Below are 22,068 nucleotides of genomic sequence, written 5' to 3'. Positions count from 1 at the left end.
ATGGACTGCTTCAGTATCTAAGGAGTCGGGAATAGTGCTGAAAGTTGTGCAATCATCAGCAAATTATCAGTGTGGATACTTCTAACCTTATGATGGAAGGAATGTCATTGATAAAGCAGCTGAAGATGGTTGGGCCTAGGGCACTAGCCTGAGGAATTCCTGCAGTGATGTCCTGGAGCTGGGATGACTGACTTCCAAAAATCACAATCATCTTCCCTTGTGCTAGGTATGACTCCAACCAGTGGAGAGTTTCCCCCCTGATTCCCATTGACTCCAGTTTTGCTAGGGCTCCTTGATGCCACACACAGTTAAATGCGACCTTGATGTCAAGGGCAGTTACCCTCGCCTCATCCTGGGAGTTCAGCTCTTTTGTCTATGCTTGAACCAAGGCTGTAATGAAGTCAGGAGCTGAGTGGCCCTGGTGGAACCCAAATTGGGCGTCAGTGAGCAGGTTATTGCTAAGCAAGTGCCGCTCTTGGCACTGTTGATGATCCCTTCCATTACTTTACTGAAGATCGAGAGTAGACTGATGGGGCGGTAACTGGTGGGGATTTGTCCTGATTTTTGTGAACAAGACATACCTGGGCAATTTTCCACATAGCCAGGTAGATGCCAGTGTTGTAGATGTACTGGAACAGCTTGGCTAGGTATGCAGCATGACCTGAAGCACAAGTCTTCAGTACTATTGCCGGAATATTGTCAGGGCCCATAGCCTTTGCAGTATCCAGTGCCTTCAGCTGTTTTTTGATCTCAAGTGGAGTGAATGGAATTGGCTGAAGACAGGCATCTGCAATGCTAGGGATCTCGGAAGGAGGCCGAGCTGGGTCATCCACTCGGCACTTCTGGCTGAAGATTGTAGCAAATGCTTCAGCCTTATCTTTTGCACTGATGTGCTGGGCTCCTCCATCATTGAGGATGGGGATTTTTGTGGAGCCGCCTCCTCCAGTGAGTTGTTTAATTGCCCACCACCATTCACGACTAGATGTGGCAATACTGCAGAGGTTAGATCTGATCCATTGGTTGTGGGATAGCTTAGCTGTCTGTGGCATGCTGCTTATGCTGTTTGGCACGCAAGCAATCCTGAGTTGTAGCTTCGCTAGGTTGATGCCTCACTTTAAGGTATACCTGGTGCTGCTCCTGGCATACTCTCCTGCGCTCATCATTGAACAAGGGTAATCCCCTGACTTGGTGGTAATGTTAGAATTGGGGATATGCTGGGCCATGAGGCTAGATTGTGTTTGAGTACAGTTCTGCTGCTGCTGATGGCCTACAGTGCCTCATGAATGTCTAACCTTGAGTTGCTGGATCTATTCGCAATCTATCCCACTTAGCACGGTGGTAATGGAGGGTATCCTCAGTGTGAAAATGTGACTTCGTCTCCACAAGGATTGTGCCTAATAATGTACCTTTTTTTGGAACTTCATCTGAATGTGAGCATAAGTTTAGTAAGCTGCTAAATAAAACAATTTTCATACTTCTTTCCCATTACCACATCATTATCCTGGCATCACTGAATAAATTGTGGTGGAGTGGGAACATTTAAAGACTTGTTTCTGAGTTGAAAACTTATTTTGGAATGTATTTAAACCTTTTATTAGGACGCTCACAGTAAGGTGACATTTACCAAATTACATTTTTCCTATGATTTCATTACTTTAAGCGAATTCTACAGTGTGCGTCTCCAGTGAAGGAATAAGCTAACCCTTTTTTTCCTAAAGTTTGAAAGATAATCTCACCCCAGTGTCTATAAAAATGCAACTTTTTCATTGCAGGCCAGTGACTAAATGAAGTTGAGCTGCTTTTTCTCAGACATTGCCATTTGCAGTGTTAAGAGAAAGAGCCCAGTCTAGTCCTTTTAAAAGATCATGAGCAAACCATCACACGACGTTGCATCTCTCAGTGAAGCAAGACTTTAGTTGATTGATCAGTAGATAACTACTCTTTTTGGGTGAGATTAGCTAATCTGCAGTTTGGGTTGTTTGGTTTGGTTGTCCTCAAAGCCTCTTGGACTAAGGAAAGAGAAACAAAATCCGCCATGGTTTTCCTTTTGCAGTTGCTGCACAGTGATCATGCTGGAAAGTATGTCTTGTATGGACAGGATCCAGCAAGCCTCTAATTAAAATTATAGCTTGCCAACACTCATGAAGAATGTGTCATTTGGGTGAGATAATGGAGGCAAGTGGTGTCTGGGGAACTGTACCCCAGCATGAGTCTGTGCCTTCAGGAGTCGAGAGGCTCTGTCATGAATACCAGCAGTGGTACTTTGCACATTCTTGCTTTTGCTTGTGTTCCTTAATCTCCCAGGCAGTGGTGGCACCTGTTACTCTGTGTGCGCGAGTTAAAGTCAGGAATGTCCAGGCTTCATCGCTTTTTGGTCTACTTAGTGGATCCATTGGAACATTGTTGACTTAGTGCAGCATCTCAATTAGGATCTGCTGCCAGAGAATCGGTAGGTACGATTTCATAAAAGGTTGAGGACCACTGATATGGTGTTTGCAGTTAGACTGCTCCAGGAGAAATGTCAGGAACTGAACATGGACCATGGACCAAGACCTTTGAACAGTTAACTGTAAGGGTGTTTGGAAGGTAATGGAGAAATTTGGCTGCCCTGAAGCTCACTACAGTGAGTTCAGCAGCTCCATGAAGGTATGCTAGCTCATGTCTTGTGTGATTGTGAGTATTCTGACCCATTCCCGGTCACTACTGGATTTAAACAAGTCTGCCTGCCAGCGCTAACCCTCTTCATGTTTTTCTCTGCCATGCCCTCCGATGCCTTCCATGATGGTGATTTGGCATTGAAATTAGATATCTCATGGATGGGAAGCTGCTCAATCTGAGACAAAGCCAGGCAAAGACCAAGTTCTTCAAGGCCATACTTCACAAGTTCCTGTTTGCTGATGACAGCACTAGCTATCGCTTCAGGGTTGGGTATGCAATGTAGCTTGGCCTTATTCTCCAAGGCCTGCGACAACTTCGGCTTTATGATCAGCATGGAAAACTGAAGTAATGTACCAGACTGCTCCTGGAAATCCCTATCCTGAGCCCAAGGCTTCACTCCATGACCTGCCAGCAGTGGATAAGCTCACGTACCTCAGCAGCACATTTTCTCAAGTCATCTATGTTGACGACAAGACAAATGGAAGAATAGCCTTAGCAAGTGTAGCCTTTGGCAGACTTCAAGTACCAGTCTGGAAACAGAGGAGTAAGGTTCCCTACCAAACTGAAAGTCTATAAAGCAGTAGTACTGCCCACTCTGCTCAACGTATACAAGACTTGGACTGTGTACTAGCTTTGTGCCAAGAAGCTCAACCACTTTCATTTGAACTGTCTTTAGAAGCTTCTGAAGACCATGGCGGGGCAAAATACCAGCTACTAAAGGAAGTCAACTGAGCAGGCATGCCAAGCAAATCAATCATGTTGTAGCTGTCACAACTCACTTGGGTTGGGCATATAGCCAGAATGCCTGACACTTGCTTACCAAAATGAATTTTCTATGCAGAGCTTGAATCTGGACTGTGCTGTCATGGCGGTCAAAGGAAATGCTACAAGGACACTCTGAAGGCTTCACTTAGGAGATTTGATATCAACTTTGAGCCCTTGGAGAAGCCCGCCCAGGAACACTGCACCTGGTACAACCAAATAAAATACGGTGTGGCCTTTTTCAAAAGCAAGTACATGTTAGGGGCAGAGAGAATACACAAGCAGAGGAAACTGCAAGCCCAACAACTCGTCCAAAACTCAATCATCCATGGTATTGTCCTATTTTCAGCACAACCTTCTGGGCATGGATCAGCTTTAACAGTCAACTACATACACACTGGAACTCTACAAAAAAAACCACAGTTGATGAACATGTTCATCTTCACCTCGAAGGATGAACAAGAAGTAGTAAACTATTGGGACCTTGTTGGTGCATTCAAAGTTTAAATGCATCATTCCATTTCCTCTGTGTATATCTGAAATAGCTGATACCGACAGATCCTGGTGTTCTGATTTGTCATGTATTCACCAATGAGGCAACAGCGTTAAAAATAGCACTTTCCAAATCTCCAGACTCAACGCATCAGATGGGGCAAACTAATGCACTAAGTACAAATCTAAACAAGTTTCCTGGCATCCATGCCCAGTTTGAGAACATAAGAGCAGGTGTAGACCATGTGGCCCTTCGAGCTTGCTTCACCATTCAAAAAGATAATGGCCAAACTACCTCAATTCCTCTAAACTGCCCAGGGCTGCATATTGCCCAATCTGTAACTTGGACATCCTTTCATTGGACTGCTGGAAGGATCTGATGATCTGTTACCTGACCCCAGAGTAAATTCTATGGATGTATTTTATTTTCTCAGCACCTGCCCTGAGTAAGTTTTCTGTGAAACTGAGTGTCTCCAAGAAAGGATTCAACATCGTGGAAGGGGGAAGGAGAATATTTGTGGCAGTAAAATACCACCAAGCAGTGGAACCTTCACAAAAAATCCTATTCAGATGAAATTATGAGTTACTCACTGATATTTATCCCTGCCTGTCTTGGTGCAGTGTACCTCACAAGCAGATGTGGCTTAGAAGGTTGTGGCATCAGATCTCACTCTAGACACATGAGCATAAAATCCAGGCTGACTCCCCAGTGTGGTACTGAGAAGTGCTGCCCTGTCAGAAGTGCCATCTCTCTGATGAGACATTTAACCACAGCTCTGTCTGACCCCTAAGGTGGACATACATGGCACTATTTCAAAGACAAGTAGGATTGTTCTTAGAACAAAAACAAAAATACCTGGAAAAACTCAGCAGGTCTGACAGTATCTGAGGAGAGGGAATCAGTTGACGTTTTGAGTCCGTATGACCCTTCATCAGAACTAAGACATATAGAAATGGGATGCATATATTTCATCTCATTTCTATATGTCTTAGTTCTGATGAAGGGTCATACGGAGTCGAAACATCAACTATATCCCCCTCCGCAGATGCTGTCAAACCTGCTGATTTTTCCAGATAATTTTGTTTTTGTTCTAGATTTCCAGCATCGGCAGCATTTTGCTTTTATCTTAGGATTGTTCTTGTCAATGTACTGGCCAATATTTATCCCTCAACCAACATCATTAAAACAGATTATCTGTTCGCAGGACCTTGCTGTGCACAATTGACTGCTGCATTTCCTACCTTACAACTACTTTTCAGAGAATGCTGTGCTGGGACGTGACGAGGTAGTGAAAAGTGCTTTATAAATGCAAGACTTTCTTTTGCAAGGCTGCTGGTCTATTTGAAAGGATTTCAGACCAGCTCTATTGGTCTTGACCCCTGATGCAACAGAAAAATTTCCTAACTCTGCTGTTAAGGCAAGCAGGGTGAGACCGGCAGGTGTTGTCATTTCACAGACCTACTCAGCTGAAACCATGTGATTGCTGGGTTTGATCCCCAATACCTACTGATCCTAGCCTTAAGTATTCAGTTGGGCCTTGGCATCATATATCAGTGAGACAATATCCGGCATGCTGCTGATCACTGTCTAATAGCTCCAACCAGAAAGTATACATATGCCCTTTGGGTTTGTTTGTAATGCCAGCCTGCCAACACTCCCTCTCTAGATTCTCAACATATATCAGCCAGCATCTGATACCTGTAACACAGTAACCCAGGAAGGTACCACTATCACATTGCTCTCCAATACAGCCCTGAAAAGGAACAGTGGTGGAAAATTTTAGAATGAACCTGATTAATGAGTGGAAATTAGACCAGGAAAGTGGATTTTTTAAAAAAGCATTTGATGTAACTGATGTATGATAAGAATATAATGCAAAGGCATTTGTTAATAACCCAATCCCCTCTGAATCGGAAAGGCTTTGAGCTTCTGATGTTTTGTTCCTTTAATCTTGTAGGTATGATTACTATGTGCACTTCCTGCAGTGGTTAAAGTCACTGTATGAAGCTTGTGGATAAATTTTATAAAAGCATAGGCAACAGCTGCAGACCTTTCGACTAAGGCTCATTGCAAAGTCCTGAAGGGCTTGCTTTTCTGAAATACTGCTTTAGTGTGCCAGGCACTGGTTTATATCCCTGGTTGCCTCCTCCCACCCCACCCATCTCACGTTCCCAGTACTGGCCCTGAACAGCATTCTCTTATTAGTGGAAAGGGGTCATTTGTAAGACAATGGAGGACAAGGGAGCAGCTCAGGTGGTGGTCTGGGCATGGGATGCCTGGCCCTCTCCACAACTGGATGATGGGGAATACATGGGGAAGGCAAGAGGAAATTGAGAATTTTATTGTTTTTGGCATAGCACAAAATATATGTAAGTATGATTGTGTCTGAGTTTTTTTTTCCCCACTGCTTCCTTGAAAGCACTACCCTCGGAGGGGGGGTGCAAGTTCCCCAGTTCCTTGCTGATGTAATGGCTATTCTTTATGCATAATTATAAGACAGTGAGTGTTGACCAAGCTTCTTCGGTCACCTGTCCTAAACATTTCCTTTATGTGACTCAGTGTCAGATTTTGTCTGTTAATGCTCCCATGAAACACCTTGGGACTTTTTTTTTACTCTGTTAGAGACACTTGTTATGATCCTGGACCAGACCCCCAAGTTTTTGACCTGGTTAGCGACCAATAATGTTTTGTTTAAAGTAGACAAAGTTTGAGACCCAAGACATCTGCTAAGAGAATAAAACCACAAGATTCCAAGCTTTCTGAACAAACAATATAAACTTTACTATGCAAGGTCAGAAAGATAATACAATTTACAATGCCTACTTATACTCTTAACATTCAGGATTAACATGAGGTACATGTGAATTAACAGGCAAACTGTGGTCTAACACCCACACTACACAATAAATAGCAAATGTGACCCAGACAGACTCCATGGATTTCTCACCAACCCACCAATATGTCAGCAAACACTGTGAATCCATCAATCTTGTTGAAACTCTCTCTCACAAGGGATTTCAGTCTTCAAAGATCTAGCCTTGGAATTCTTTCCAAAAGTTCCTGCAACTTGGACGACCTCAACGATGGCCCATTTCACAGGGTTTCAAGCTCATCTCCCAAGACTCCTTCCCTTGGATTCCCGAGACTGCACTTCAGCACCAACTCATAAGCATAACTTCAGCTTTTGGGTCGCACTGAGCAGAACACTACTGCTCCAAAGGGTTAACTTTGCTCAACAGCCTGCAGCATGGAATTACCACCCTCCTGTTGCCGCCTTCAATCTCCACATCTTCTCTCAAACCCGACTGCAGCACTTTTACTACTTGGAGCCTCTTTCTTCACACCTCTGTTTTTTTCTGGGACCTCTCCCTGTCCCCTGTCTGGGACTCTTCTCCGATTATGGCGCCCCGCTCCAAGGCCACATGGTTGGGGTTTTCACGCCATTTTCTTTTTGTGCAAGCGCACTGGGCCCATGTCCTCGGCCCGAAGAACTACAAATGCTCACTCCCAGTCCGTGCATGTGCGGGATCTTCCAGGGCATGCTGGGAATCTTGCAGGGCATGCTGGGAACCATAATTCCTGGCCCCCACTTGACAAAAGGTAAGTTTGGATCTCGTAACACACTTATTAATTTATTATTTGTTGTGTTAGATTGGTAGGATTATGGGGTGTGGAATGAAACAGGATGACTATTCCACCATGAGGTGCAACACAGGTGAGGCTGAATTTGGCATCTAGATGTAGAATTACCAGCAGGGAGTGAATAATAATGAACAGAAGGGAGCTGGTGGATGGTGAACAGGGAGCACACTGACTTGTTTTTCCTACCTGCCTTGAAATACTGAGGCCCATTGAACCCTTACTGCCAACCTTTCTGAGAGCAGCTCAGGTGGCACAGGCTGGCTACTGTGCCCTTTCCGATTTGTACCATACTGGGTGTTGAGTTTACTAATCAACTCTTTCAGGGGCAGCTGATGCTGAGTATTTCTGACTTGGGCCTCAAGTGCGTTGGGTTCTTCTGAGTAAGAATATTAATTGCTGGGCATTCTGAAGTAACTGGCTTGATCCTGGGAAGTGACTTGCAATGTTTGGAATCCAGTGCTTGGTTCAGGCATGCAGTTAAAAGGAGTTGGCTGGGTAATCACCAGTTCAGCGCAATCTGATCTCATGTTACCGTTCCTAGTAATAGTGTTGGCGCAAGCAGTTATTTTAAGCTGCGTCTATTTCACCCCTCCTTTGTGCAGTGGTGGATATGTGCTAGCAATTGGCAATGCTGGCAAAGTTTAACTTTCAAGACCTCTGTAAATGTGCATGTAAAGGGCTGAGTGGCAAGATTCACTGCCTCATTTCAAATTCAGATCAGACTGATAGGGTGAGGCATCACCCAGACGTGAAATCCTGTGTAAGGCGAGTTTGAGACAATTTCAACCCAGTTGCTGGTGAATGAAAGTTCACATCACTATTCTCGCATCTGTAGTCCCACTCAAATGACAGGATATCTATTGTGGGAAACCAAGTATCAAAATAATACCATATGTGGTATGTGCAGAGAGTTGGTGACTTTTTTTTCTGATCTCTGCTGTGGTTAGGCCTTTGTGTGTTTGGTGGAGGAACTATCAAAGGAACTTTGCACTGCATGTTAACCTGTACTCATTTGCAAGTACTTGATTGCGGCATTGTGGAAGTAGCTTTGCTCTACGTCTCACCCACTCTGTATCTGGGAGTGCTCCATGCTTATTCTGGGTGACATTTGTTTTATTCCTGCTTCTTTCCCCTTGTGCAAAATTCCATTCATTGTGCCTTTATTATTACTGCTCTAAAATATTGCCCTTCCCTATCTCTGGCACCTCCACCAATCCTAGAGCCCTCCGAGATCTCTGTTCCCCTCCAATTCTGGCCTCTTGCACATCCCTGATTTTCATCATTCGCCATTGGCAGCAGTGCCTTAGCTGCCCTCAGCTCTGTAATTCCATTCCTAAACACTCTGCTTCTCTATCTCTCTTCCTTTAAGGCACACCTTAAAACCTGCCTGCCACCTGTACTAATGTTTCCTTACATGGCTCGATGTCAAATTTTGTCTGGTAATGTTCCTTTGAAGTGCTTTGGGCATTTTACTAAGTTACAGGCATAATGTAAATGTAAATCATTGTTGTAAGCTGGCCACTGGAGGGGGGGGAATTGCAAACAAAATGTTTTATGTGGTACAGATCAAAAAAGATAGATCCTTTTTGCATTGATCTTTAGCAGACGATTTGGCATAATCACAAGTTTTTCTTCAATTACCCTGCAAAAAAAAAGTTGCAATGATTGTTTGTAGAGACACAGTGAAAGTTTACAGTATGTAAAAGTGTATTTTTTTTGTAATTTCAGATATCTGCAATGAGCTCAATGAAGAAGTTGAAATTGCCTATCCCATTACTTGTGGCGAAAGCAAAGCTATTCTCTTGTGGAAGAAGTTTGTTTGCCCCGGTATTAACGTGAAATGTGTAAAGGTATGATGAAGATAAAGATGTTCTAGCTATAATGATTCTGATATTTTTGATAAATTTGTTGCTCTTTATCTTGTTGAATCATGCAAACCTCTAGTCTTATGTTTGATTTCTGGCTGATGCAGAGTTGGCAGACCTCAAATGGAATAGCAATTGATCTAAGCTCACTGTGTTCAGGACAGGGGATGAAATCATCTTGGGCTGCTACTTCTGACTATTAATCCTACTTCCATGAGTGTTTGAAATGTGGTTCTGTTGTACAGTCTCTAACGGTGGAATAGTTTGCTGCTGCTGTCTAGGTTTACAAATGTTAACGATCTCCTGTCCCCTTGTGCAGTGTATGGAGATCTAGACATTCCCCAGCATGCCCCACTTTCAAGACTTGCGTCTGAAGGTGCTTCAGCTACACTTTGGTGTGGGGGAATCTGCATGTATGTTTTTATGTGTGTATGCATGCTGCAGTATCCTGATACAAATGCAGTCATCTCTTTCCCTCATAGTATGTGACCAAAGGTGTTAAAATTTTTAGTTCTGATTGAATTCTCCTGAATTTCCTTTTTTCAGTTTAATGATCAGCTCATAAGCCCAAAACAGTTTGTACACCTGGCAGGGAAATCTACACTGAAAGACTGGAAGCGGGCGATTCGAATAGGAGGTATAATGTTGAGGTTGGTACCGTTTTACCAGGATTGCTGATTTTTGTTGACCTCTTCGCTTATGTAATCTTGAACCCAGGATGATGCTGTCTGCGTTCTTAGTTTTGTTGATTTTCAAATATGCACCTCTGCACTGACAACCTGCTTCAGTGGGCTCCTGTTGTCAACTCCTGATCACTCGAGTCTCTCATGGTCCCGTTTCCTCTCCCCTTCAAAACCATTGCCATCACCTGCACCCATAAAAAAACACTTTGAATCCATTCTTCCAGTCTAATTACTGCCCCATTTCTAATGAATGCAATGAGCTACTGAGCCTCAGAGACCAAGGACACCCAGGTTTTTTTTCCTTATCTGGGGTTGATGAGCTGAGATTTCTCTTGGTTCATCCTGCAGAGCTTATAAATCATTTGCTCACCGTAACTCCTATCTGAGCAATAATCTAGGCTAACATGCCAGTGCAGCACCAAGGGAGTGCTGCACTGTTAGAAATGCTGTATTTCAGATGAGATGTTGAACTGAGGCCCTGTCTGTCTTCTCAGGTGGGCGTGAAAGGTCTTATGGCATTATGTTGCAGAAGAGCAGGAAAGATTACCGCCCCCGCCCTGGTATCCTGGCCAACATTTATCCCTTGACCAACACTATTGAAAAACTGAGTATGTGATCATTGTCTCATTGCTGTTTCTGGAATTTGCTGTCTGCAAATTGGCTGCCACGGTTTCTACATTACAACAATGACTATGCTTCTAAGGTACTCAGTTTGCTACAAAGCATTTTGGGATGTCCTCTGGTCATGAAAAGTGCAAATAAATGCAATTCCTTTCTTTAAATCTTTTTTCTTCAAAATCTCTTCAAAATACATTTTTTTGCCAAGTCTTCAGTCACCGTCCCTAAACCTTCTCCATTTAAATCAATGTTCCATTCTTCCTACTATATATAACTGCAGGTTGTTGTCAGTGGAGTGCTTCCTGTGCCCACTGGAATCCTAATATGGTCATTGCTCTTCTTTCCTTTTGGTCTTTAATTGTGTCACTATGTCAGCCTACATTCTTGAGCCCTGCCTTGCATCCTTGTTATATAAGGTCAAGACTACCCTTATACGGCAACTCAACCGATGATCCTGTATCCTAATATTTAACTTTGGTGTTTTCCTGCACAATGGATCTCTTCAACTAGGTTTAACTTTTTAAAAGTTTCAAATTTAGTAGTTTTAGGTGTCAGCAACTATCTAAGGGCTGATGGCACCTCAGTATGCACTTCCCTTGGGGAGTTTGCACCTGGATTTTATGTTCATGATTTTCCTGTGTGCATGCGTGTGTAAGGCTCCCTGCAGGTAATGCACATTTGTAAAACCCTGTTGTGAATGCCCTATCGTTGGTAGCAATCACCACTAATTGTGTTATGTTGAACTGCCAACAAGGGCATGTTAGTCTGCAGCATTCTTGATGAACTTGTAATGCTATATTTACATTAATGTTGTTGGCATTGCCTCCATAGAAGCTTATGATGTGTTGTTCATCCATGGTGCAGAGTGCTACAATTTCTTTCTGCCATGAGTGGAGGATATAGTTTGGGGAGCTAAGTGACTCATGGAATGATTGTGACACTAATGGTCTACATATGTTTGCAACTGTTTCTGTGCTTTGCTGCTGGTGTTTTGGCCTCTGCCGTGCAACATATTTCAAACTGGAGCAGGAGTTTGTTTATTTGAAGCAGCCAGTATAGTTTAAACTGAGAAATTTTGACTTGGTGGGTTCCAGAGCCTTTGACTCACTTCCAGTATTTATGGTAGGTTAGAGTGGCCCACCCTAACAACTGTCTAGCTCTCTGCTGAAGAGCGACTACCTTGGTAATGTAAGGTGCTGCCAATATGATCCTCCACATGTGACAGTGCCTTCAGGCTAAAGGGCTTGGGAGAATCTTAAAAGGAGAAATTCCAGTGAAGCATCACTGGAGTGCTAATGTGATCTTACTGTGTAGTGGAAGCACTTGAATTTGTATTTTATCCCCTACCATCTTTTTAAATTGAGGACCCAGGCTAAGGCACATAGAGCAGGGCACAACTAAGTTGATAAAGATAAAAAATCAGGAATTAGTTGAAGGACACCGATTTGTTTCTGGTTTTAAAATCCTGTAGATCGTTGGAAGAATACTGAAGGGATTTCATAGCCTTGAAACCCTGGGAAGGTTTAGGAGATGACTAGGAACTCCTGATTTCAATTGTACTGCAGTACAAGTCCAGGAACTACCCCACCAGATGAGAAGGAAAAACGTGTTCCATTAAATAGTTCAAGTGAAGAGAATTATTCCATGTTCTATATGGAAGCTAGGATAACCCAGCCTCTGATTGTCATAGAAAAAAATTGCAAAAGGCGATCATTACATACGAATGAAATAGGAGCAGAAGTAGGCCATTCAGCCCCTTGAGCCTGTTCTGCCATTCAATAAGATCATGGCTGCTCTGTTTGTATTTTGAATTTCACATTCCCATCTACCCCCAAGTACCTTAGATTCTTGCTAGGCAATGGAATCAATCTACCTCTGTTTTAAAAATATTCGATGACCCTGCCTCCACCGCCTCCTGAGGTAGAGTGTTCCAAAGGCACACAGCCCCTAGAGAAAAAAAATTCTCCTCATCTCTGTCCTAAAAGAGCAACCCCAAATTTAATTCTGAACTCACCCCCAAGAGGAAACATCCTTTCCATGTTCACCTTGTCAATACCATTCAGGATCCTATATACTTCAATCAGGTTATCCCTCACTCTTCTAAACTCCAGCAGAAACAAGCCTGGTCTGTCCAACCTTTCCTCATAAGACGGCCCGCTCATTCCAGGTATCAATCTAGTAAACCTCCTCTGAACTGTCTCCAAAGTATTTACATCCTTCCTTAAATAAGGAGACTTAAGCTGCGCACACTATTCGAGATGTGGTCTCACCAATTCCCTGTATAACTGAAGCATAACATCCTTACTTTTATGTTCAACTTCTCTTGTGATATAACATTCCTTTAGACTTCTAATTACTTGCTGTACCCACATACTAACATTTTGTGACTTTTTGTGTACTGGAATGCCTAGATCCCTCTGCGGCTCAGAATCCTGCAGCCGTTCTCCGTTTAAGTAATCCTCTGCTTTTTTATTCTTCCAGCCAAAGTGAACAGCTTCACGTTTTCCCACATTATATTCCACCTGCCATATTTTTGTCCACTCACTCAACCTATCCATATCCATCTGCACCCTCCTTATGCCCTCTTTACAACATAATTTCCTACCTCTCTTTGTGTCATTTGAAAATTTAGCTAGCATGCCTTCACTCCCCTCATCTAAGTCATTGATATAAATTGTTAAAAGTTGAGGTCCCAGCACAGACACCTGCCGGACGCCATTCATCACATCCTGCCAATCAGAAAAAGACCTGTTTATGCATAGTCTCTGTCTTCTGTCAGCCAGCCAATCTTCTGTCCATGCTACTAAGTTACCCCCTACACCATGAGCTTTTATTTTCCGCAATAACCTTTGATGTGGCATCTTATCAAATGCCTTCTGGAAATCCAAGCACAGCAAGTCTACAGGCTCCCCTTTATCCACAGCTTATGTTATTCCAAAGAGTGCCAATAAATTGGTTAAACATGATTTCCCTTTCAGAAAACCATGCTGACTCTTCCTGATTACCTTGAGTTTCTCTCTAAGTGCCCAGTTATAACCTCCTTAATGATCAATTCTAACATCTTCCCCATGACAGAATTCAAGCTAACTGGGCTTTGGTTTTCTGTTTTCTGCCTGCCCCCCTTCTTGAATAGAAGGGTAATATTTGCTATTTTCCAGCCTGATGGAAACTTTCCAGAATCTAGGGAATTTTGGAAAATTAACACCAACTCATCTACTACCTCACTACCCAACTCTTTTAAGACTCTAGGATGAAGTCCATCAGGTCCCAGAGACTTGTCAGCCCGCAACTGCATCAGTTTGCTCAGTACTGCTCCCCTAGTGATTGCAATTTTACCTAGTTCCCCGCTCCCTTCCACCTGTTGATTACAGCTATTACTGGAATATTTCTTATACCCCCTAGTGAAGACAGCACTAAAATATTTGTTCATTTCGTCCACCATTTCCTTATTATCTACTATTAATTCCCCGTTGTCTCTCTCTAGAGGACGAACACTCACTTTTTTCTTTTTTAAGTACCTGTAGAAACTCTTGCTATCCATTTTCACATTTCTAGCTGGCTTCGTCTCATACTCTAATTTTTTACCCCTGATTAACCTTTTGGTCATTCTCTGCTGTTCTTTATATACTGACCAATCAGCTGACCTGCCATTTATCTTTGTGCAGTTGTATGCTTTTGCCTTAAGTTTGATGCTTTCCTTAACTTCTTTAGTTAACCGCAGGTGGTATGTTCTCCCTTTAGAAATTTTCTTTATAGTAGGAATATACTTATTCTGAGTATTCTGAAATACCCCCTTAACTGTCTGTCACTGCTTCTCTATTAATCTAACCCGTAACCTGGTATCCCAGTTCACTTCAGCTAGCTCAGCTTTCATGCCCACATAGTTGCCCTTATTTAAGTTTAGACTCTTCTCCCTTTCAAACTGGATGTAAAATTCAATCATATTATGGTCACTGCCATCTGGGGATGCCTTCACTCTGAGATCATTAATTAATCCTGTCACATTACACAATACGAAGTCTAATATAACCTGCTCTCTGGTTGGTCCCAGAACGTGCTGCTCTAAGAAATTATCTCAAAAACATTCTATGAACTCATCATCTGGGTTCAATCTGATTTTTCCAGTTTATATGTAGATTAAAATCACCCATGATTATTGGCATCCCTTTATCACAGACACCCAATATTTCTTCTTGCATACTTTGCCCTAAGTTGTAGTTACAGTTAGGGGGCCTCAAGTCCACTCTCCTATTGTTTCACCCAAACCTATTCAATGTCCTGATCTCTTGAACCAAAGTCATCTCTAACCATTGCACAAATGCCATCCTTGATCAACAATGTTACCCCTCCACCTTTACCTAGCTTCCTATTCTTGAATGTCCTATACCCATCAATATTCAGGACCCAATCCTTGTCATCCTGCAGCCATGTCTCCTTAATGGCTACAGATCATATTTATTTACTTCAATGTGCGCTATCAGTTCATTTACTTTGTTATGAATGCTACACACATTAAGATAGAGCCTTTTGTCTTTTTGCAGTCTTTGTAACATCTAGTCTTGACTATTGGTGTATTCTTAGGCTTTTTTGCTGTACCTCTTCCTGCTTTTGTCTGACCCTCATTTCCCACATTACCATTATGGTCTCCTGCCTTGAATCTACCACTTGAATTGCCACTTCTACCCAAGCTTGATCCCTCACCCGGCTTGTTTAGTTGAAAGCCCTCTGTACTTCGCTAGTTATGCAATTCTCAAGAACACTCATCCCAGCACAGTTCAGGTGTAGACCATCCCAACATTATAGTCCCCACTTTCCCCAGTTCTGGTGCCAGTGCCCCACGAACTGGAACTTACTTCTCCCACACCAGTCTTTGAGTCATGCATTCGTCTTTCTAATTTTACTTTCCTGTGCCAATTTGCACGTGGCTCAGGTAATAATCCAGAATATTACCTTTGAGGTTCTGCTTAATTTGGTACCTAGCTTCTCACACTGACTGTACAGAACTTCCTTCCTTGTCCTGCCCATGTCGTGGTCCATGTTGGTACCAACGACAACTGGATCCTCCCCCTCCCACTGCAAATTCCTCTCCAGCCCTGAGCAGATGTCCTGAACCCTGGCGCTGGGCAGGCAACACAACCTTCTAGACTCTCGCTCTTCGCTGCAGAGAACAGTGTCAATCCCTCTGATTATATTGTCCCCTACTACAACATTCCTGTTTGCTCCCCCCGCTTGAACGGCTTCCTGTACCATGGTGACATGGCCAGCCTGCTCATCCACCTTGCAGACCTCGCTTTTGTCCACACAGGTTGTGAGCACTTCAAACCTGTTTGACAATTGCAAAGTCTGAGGCTCCTCCACTGCTGTCTGCACAGTCCCATGACCTGCCCATCTTGTTCATGCTGACTCTGAAAAAGCTATCCAATCAGTCTCGCACTCTCTGCTGCTCTCATAGCCCTGTAAATTTTTCCCCCCACAAGTATTTATCCAGCTCTCTTTTGAAATCAATTTGCTTCCACCATTGATGCCTTTTGCTGAGGGCATAAGGAAGCAATAATGAATCCCAGCCCAGCCAAATCCCACAGCAAGGTAGCCTGTGAATGGAAGCCCAGAGGTACGTATTTCATCCAGTCTGCAAGGATGGTAGATTATGGTGCATTGGATGGCAAGTCACCCTTGGCTGTATTATGTGTGGAACTGTTCTAACAGATTGTCTCTGGATGCACTTATTTGCAGGAAGATGATGGATTCTGCACAGTTGGACTTCTATCAACATGATAAAGTTTGCACCAACACCTGCCGCAGTACAAAGTTTGACCTTCTAATCAGCAGTGCCAGGGCGCCGGTTCCCAGCCAGCAGAGCAATGTGATACAGACCCCTACCTCCATGGATGGTGAGTGCAATGTCACAAAGATGGAGGGAGAGGGCTGCAAGTGGTGGAGATGTAAAGTAGTAGCAGAGAGATGTGAATTTGTTGTGATTTCAGGACTTACTTTCACTAGAACTGCAGAGGACTGCACTCTGTACCTACTTTGTGTTTTCTGTATTCATTTGAGTTTGATGTGATGGCAGTCCCTATAGATTTGGGTAGAAAATGCTCTGAAAGGGAGAAGAAGTTTGGCGAATGTTTCAGGTGAGATCCTTTTGACTGAAAACTCTCTTGGAATGCTGATTTGCTCAAGTGTGTATTTGCATCATTTCAGATTTTTGGCATTAGTTGTTTTTTTCATTTCTGCCCTGTACTGTGGTCTCATGGTTCCATTACTGGGCTAATCCAAAGAACATGATTGCAAGATTCACCATAGTGAAAATGTGAATTCTCTTTTTAAAATTTGCAAATCTGTAAATGTAATCTTGAAGCTGTTGGATTGTTGTTAAAAACCTACCCTTTTAGGAAAGGAAACCTGGCATCTATACCTGATCTGGCTTGTGCATGAATCCAGCCCCACACTAGCTTGATAAAAGCAAAATATTGTGGATGCTGGAAATCTGAAACAAAAACAAAAATTGCTGGAAAAACTCAGCAGGTCTGACAGCATCTGTGGTGAGGAAGACAGAGTTAACTTTTCAAGTCGATATGACTCTTCATCAGAACTAAAGAGGAATAAAAATGTGGTGAAATATAAGCAGTTTAAGGGGGGTGGGACAGGTGGAGCTGATAGAGGGCCAGTGATAGTTGGAGGCAAAGGAGAGATTGCCAAAGATGTCATAAACAAAAGGACAAAGGGGTGTTGATGGTGATATTAGCTAAAGGATGTGCAAATGGTGACATTAAGAGTAGAAAGCAGGATGAGCAAGTAACAGATGGCCCTAGTGGGGTGGGGGGAAGGGATCGAAATGGGCTAAAAGGTGGAGATAAAACAATGGATGGAAATAAATTTTTAAAATAATAATAGAAATAGGTGAGAAAATAAAAATATAAAAATAAATATAATAATTATTAGAAGAAAGGGGATCAAAAAGGGAGTGAGGATGGAGGAGAGAGTTTATGATCTGAAGTTGTTGAACTTAATGTTAAGTCCAGAAGGTTGTAAAGTGCCTAATCGGAAGATGAGGTGCTGTTCCTCCAGTTTACGTTGAGCTTCATTGGAACTTTGCAGCAGGCCAAGGACGGACATGTGGGCATGAGAGCAGGGTAGTGTGTTGAAATGGCAAGCGACAGGAAGGTCTGGGTCATGCTTGCGGACAGATCGAACAGATCGAAGGTGTTCTGCAAAGCAGTCACCCGGTCTGTGTTTGGTCTCTCCAATGTAGAGGAGACTGCATTGGGAGCAGCGAATGCAGTAGACTAAATTGAGGGAAGTGCAAGTGAAGCACTGCTTCACTTAAAAGGAGTGTTTGGGCCCTTGGACGGTGAAGAGGAACCCAGAACCATGATAGATTCTCCCTTGTCCTCACTTATCGCCTACCACCTCCGCATTTAAATGATCACCCTCCGCCATTTCTGCCAACTCCAGAACGATGCCACCACCAAACACATCATCCCTTCGTGCCCCCCCCCCCCCCCCCCCCCCCCCCCCGTTGACATTCCATAGGGATCGTTCCCTGCAGGACACCTTGGTCTACTCCCCCATCACCACTACACCTCAACCTCCTCCCACGGCGCCTTCCCTTGCAACCGCAGAAGGTGCAACACCTGCCCCTTTACTTCCCCCCTCCTCACTTGCTCATCCTGCTTTCTACCCTTAAAGTCACCATTAGCACATCCTTTAGCTAATATCATCACCGTCAAACCCCTTTGTCCTTTTGTTTATGACATCTTTGGCAATCTCTCCTTTGCCTCCACCTATCACTGCCCCTCTATCCAGCTCCACCTGTCCCTTCCTCTTTAGCTCTGATGAAGAGTCATATGGACTCGAAACATTTACTGTCTTCCTCTCCACAGATACTGTCAGACCTGCTGAGTTTTCCAGCAATTTTTGTTTTTGTCCCACACTAGTTTGGTTGATTCTAACTGGCTTCTGACCTAACAAAGCAATCAAGGGAAACTAGAGATGGATATTAAATGCAGGCCTTGCCAGAGACAGCCACATTGCGAGAATTAATATTTACAGAACAGCTGACTGAGATGGGAGCGTGCATGCAAAATATGTACTGTAAGGCAGCTTGAGGATTGTCTTTTCTTTTGCTTCATTCGTGGAATGTGGGCATCACTGGTAAGGCCACCATTTTATTGCCCACCTCCTAATTGCCCTTGAGATGGTGATGTTAAGCCACCACCTTGAACTGTTGCAGTATGTATAGTGAAAGTACTCTAATAGTTAATAGGGAATTTGACAAGTTTGGCCCAGCAATGATGAAGGAATGGCAATATATTTCCAAATCAGGATGGTAAGAAGCTTGCATGGGCAGTGTTCCCATTCATCTGCTGCCCTTGTCCTTCAAGATGGTAGAAGTCACTGGTTTTGGAGGTGCTATTAAAGAAGCCTTGGCATGTTGCTATGTGTATGTTGTAGCCACAGCTTGCCAGTGGTGGAGGAAGTGAATGTTTAAACTAGTGGATGGAGTGTTGATCAGCAGGGTGCTTTGTCCTGAATGGTGTCAAGCTTCTTGGGTGTTGTTGGAGCGAGCTCATCCAGCCAAGTATTCCAAATGTTGCGTTGTAGAAGGTGGTAAGACACTGGTGAGCTTAGATGTCAGTCACTTGCCAAGGAATATCAGGTCTTTGACCTGTTCTTGTAACCACAGCATTTCAGTGGCTGGTCCTGTTAAGTTCCTGGACAGTGGTGACCCTCAGGGCGTTGAAGGTGGGCGATCGACAATGGTAAAGCCATAGAATGTCAAAGGGAGGTGATTAGATTCTCTCTTGTTGAGATAGTCATTGCCTGATTCTTGTGTGGTATGACAGTTGCTTGCCGTTTAACAGCGCAAGCTTGCAGGTCTTGCTGATTATGGGCACGAACTGCTTCATTAACTGAGGAGTTGCAAATAGAGCTGAAAACTGTGCCGTCATTAGCGATGATCCTCACATTTGATCTTATGATGGAGGGAAGATAATTGATGAAGCTGGTTAGACATAGGACACTGCTCTGTGGAACTCCTGCAGCGATATCTAGGGCTGAAACAATTGGCCTCCAACAACCATAGCTATCTTTCTTTGTGCTAGGTATGACTCCAACCAGTGGAGAGATTTCCCTCTGCTTCTCATTGACTTCAAGTTTGTTAGGGCTCCTTGATGGCACACTTGATCAAATACTGCCTTGATATCAAGGGCAGTCACTCTCACCCCAGTTCTGGAACTTAGCTTTTATGTCTATGCTTGGGCCAAGGCTGTAATGAGATCAGGAGACCAGTGATCCTGGCAGAATCCAAACTGAGCATTGATGAGCAGTTTATTGGTGAATAAATGCCGCTTGATAGCCCTGTCAATGATACTTTCCATCACTTTGCTGATCTAAGAGTAAACTGATGGGGCAACAGTTAGCCAGATTGGATTTGTCCTCCTTTTTCTGGACAGGACAAACCTAAACAATTTTTCACTTTGCCAGGAAGGGGCCTTTGGTGTAACTAGATTAGAATAGCTTGACTAGGGATGCAGTTAATTCTGGAGCATATGTCTTCTGTACTACAGCTGGGATGGTGTCAAGGCCCATAGCTTTTGCTGTATCCAGCATGCTCAGCTGTTACTTGATATCACATGGAGTAAATCGGGTTGGCTAAAGACTCGGACCTATGATGCTGGAGATCTTGTCAAGAGGCCAAGATGCATCATCCACTCAGCGCTTCGGAATGAAGATGGTTGCTGCGCATTGAGCCTTGTCTTTTGTACTAATTTTCTACTCTATAATCATTGAGGGTGGGGTTATTCATGGAGCCGCCGCCACCTGTGGTTAGTTGTTTACTTATCCACCACCATTCGGCACAGGATGTGGCAGAGCTTTCGTCTGATCCCTTGGCTGTAGGATAGCTTAGCTCTATCTATAGTACGCTGCTTCCATCGTTTAGCATGTATGTAACCCTGTGCTGTAGCTTCACCAGATTACAACTTATGTTTAGGTATGCCTAATGCTGCACCGAGTATGGTCTTCCATGCTCCTCTTTGAATCAGAGTTGGTCCTCTGGCTAGGTAATGGTAGAGTGAGGGAAAAGAGGTTAGAGATTGTGGAACAAAAAAGACATGTCGAAGCTTTTCGTCTTGCACTCATCAGGACACAGGCCACCAACAAGATACTGCTGTCAACTCATGAACAGGCCTAAGGCCATCACTTTCAGCCCTTAAAAAGTGCCCAGTCTACCTCAGATTACCCTGGAAGGGCAGGGTATCTCAAAAGTTTGAGCATCAGGTGAAGCTGGCTGTTTCACACTATTACTATGCAGTAGCAACATGAGTGGTATTCGCCTCTAACAGGATGCTGCCATAAGCCAAAAAACTGTCTACCTATCACACAAATGAGTAATGTGGTATATTAATTTCAGTGTTAGTGTGATGCTAAATATGTAGGCTGTGCGTCCCAAAGATTGGCGGATTGTAACAAACAAATGTCCCAGATGCTGTTCGCAACAGGCAAGGTACAGACCATACCCAACCAGCCCATGCTTGCAAAACTTAAAACACAGCGTCCAACATTTGATGTGATTGCTCGATTGCACATTTGCTAAATTATGTGTGCTAGGAATTACACTGACTGCCAATTTAAGATTGTCAGTCGGACTCGCAGTGTGGCGCATTTGCGTGTACTGAAAGCTACACATATTAATACACAAGGCCCTGTTCTTTACAGACAGAAAGAACATGTACACACATTGTGCCTGTTTCAGCTAAACAAAATAAATGACAGCCATTCGCTGACTCATTCCTCAGGGCAATGCCTTGACCAATCAGGGTAAAGCTGCCTGGTTTAAATTTCAAACAGTGCTTGACAGTTAACTGTCAGTCACCATTACTGGTACATTCTCCATGGCAATGCCTCTACTAATCAGAGTCCATTTGCCAACTAATCAGCACTCTCTTCACATAGTCTACAGTGTTGTTTTCCCCTTATATTGGTATTCTTGCGAAGTGTCCTGGTGAGTGCAGGACTAAAAGCTTTGACATGTCTCTTTTTTTTCAGCAAAACTCAAGTTCTGTATTACTAAACAACTAGATTAGAGATTGTGATGGAATACAATTCTGCTGCTGATGGCCTGTAGCACTTTCCAGATGCCCGGGGTTTTTGGCTGCTAGATCTGTTCTGAATCTATCATATTTAGCACGGCTGTAGTGGCCTACAACACAATGGAGGAGCTCCTCAGTGTGAAAATGAGATTTTGTCTCAACAAGGATTGTGCACACTCCTACCAATACTGTCATGGACAAATATATGTGTAATGTGTTGAATGGTGAGGACAAAGTCAAGTAGGTTTTCCCTC

At 43.5% G+C, this 22,068-nt stretch overlaps 1 protein-coding gene across 1 annotated transcript in view; it reads left to right on the top strand.

Annotated features, from left to right (window-relative positions):
• The window catches only part of LOC121291717 (glucocorticoid modulatory element-binding protein 1-like), a 46,709-nt gene that overhangs the window by 11,379 nt on the left and 13,262 nt on the right, over positions 1–22,068 (top strand). Inside the window, exons 3-5 of the mRNA XM_041213211.1 lie at positions 9,284–9,405; positions 9,967–10,070; positions 16,455–16,612. Coding sequence (XP_041069145.1) covers positions 9,284–9,405; positions 9,967–10,070; positions 16,455–16,612 — 384 coding nt within the window. The remainder of the gene's footprint in view (positions 1–9,283; positions 9,406–9,966; positions 10,071–16,454; positions 16,613–22,068) is intronic.

The sequence above is a fragment of the Carcharodon carcharias genome, chromosome 19 (assembly GCF_017639515.1).
Source record: "Carcharodon carcharias isolate sCarCar2 chromosome 19, sCarCar2.pri, whole genome shotgun sequence".
In the NCBI taxonomy this organism is placed as follows: domain Eukaryota; kingdom Metazoa; phylum Chordata; class Chondrichthyes; order Lamniformes; family Lamnidae; genus Carcharodon; species Carcharodon carcharias.
This window is presented reverse-complemented; position numbering and strand designations above follow the sequence as displayed.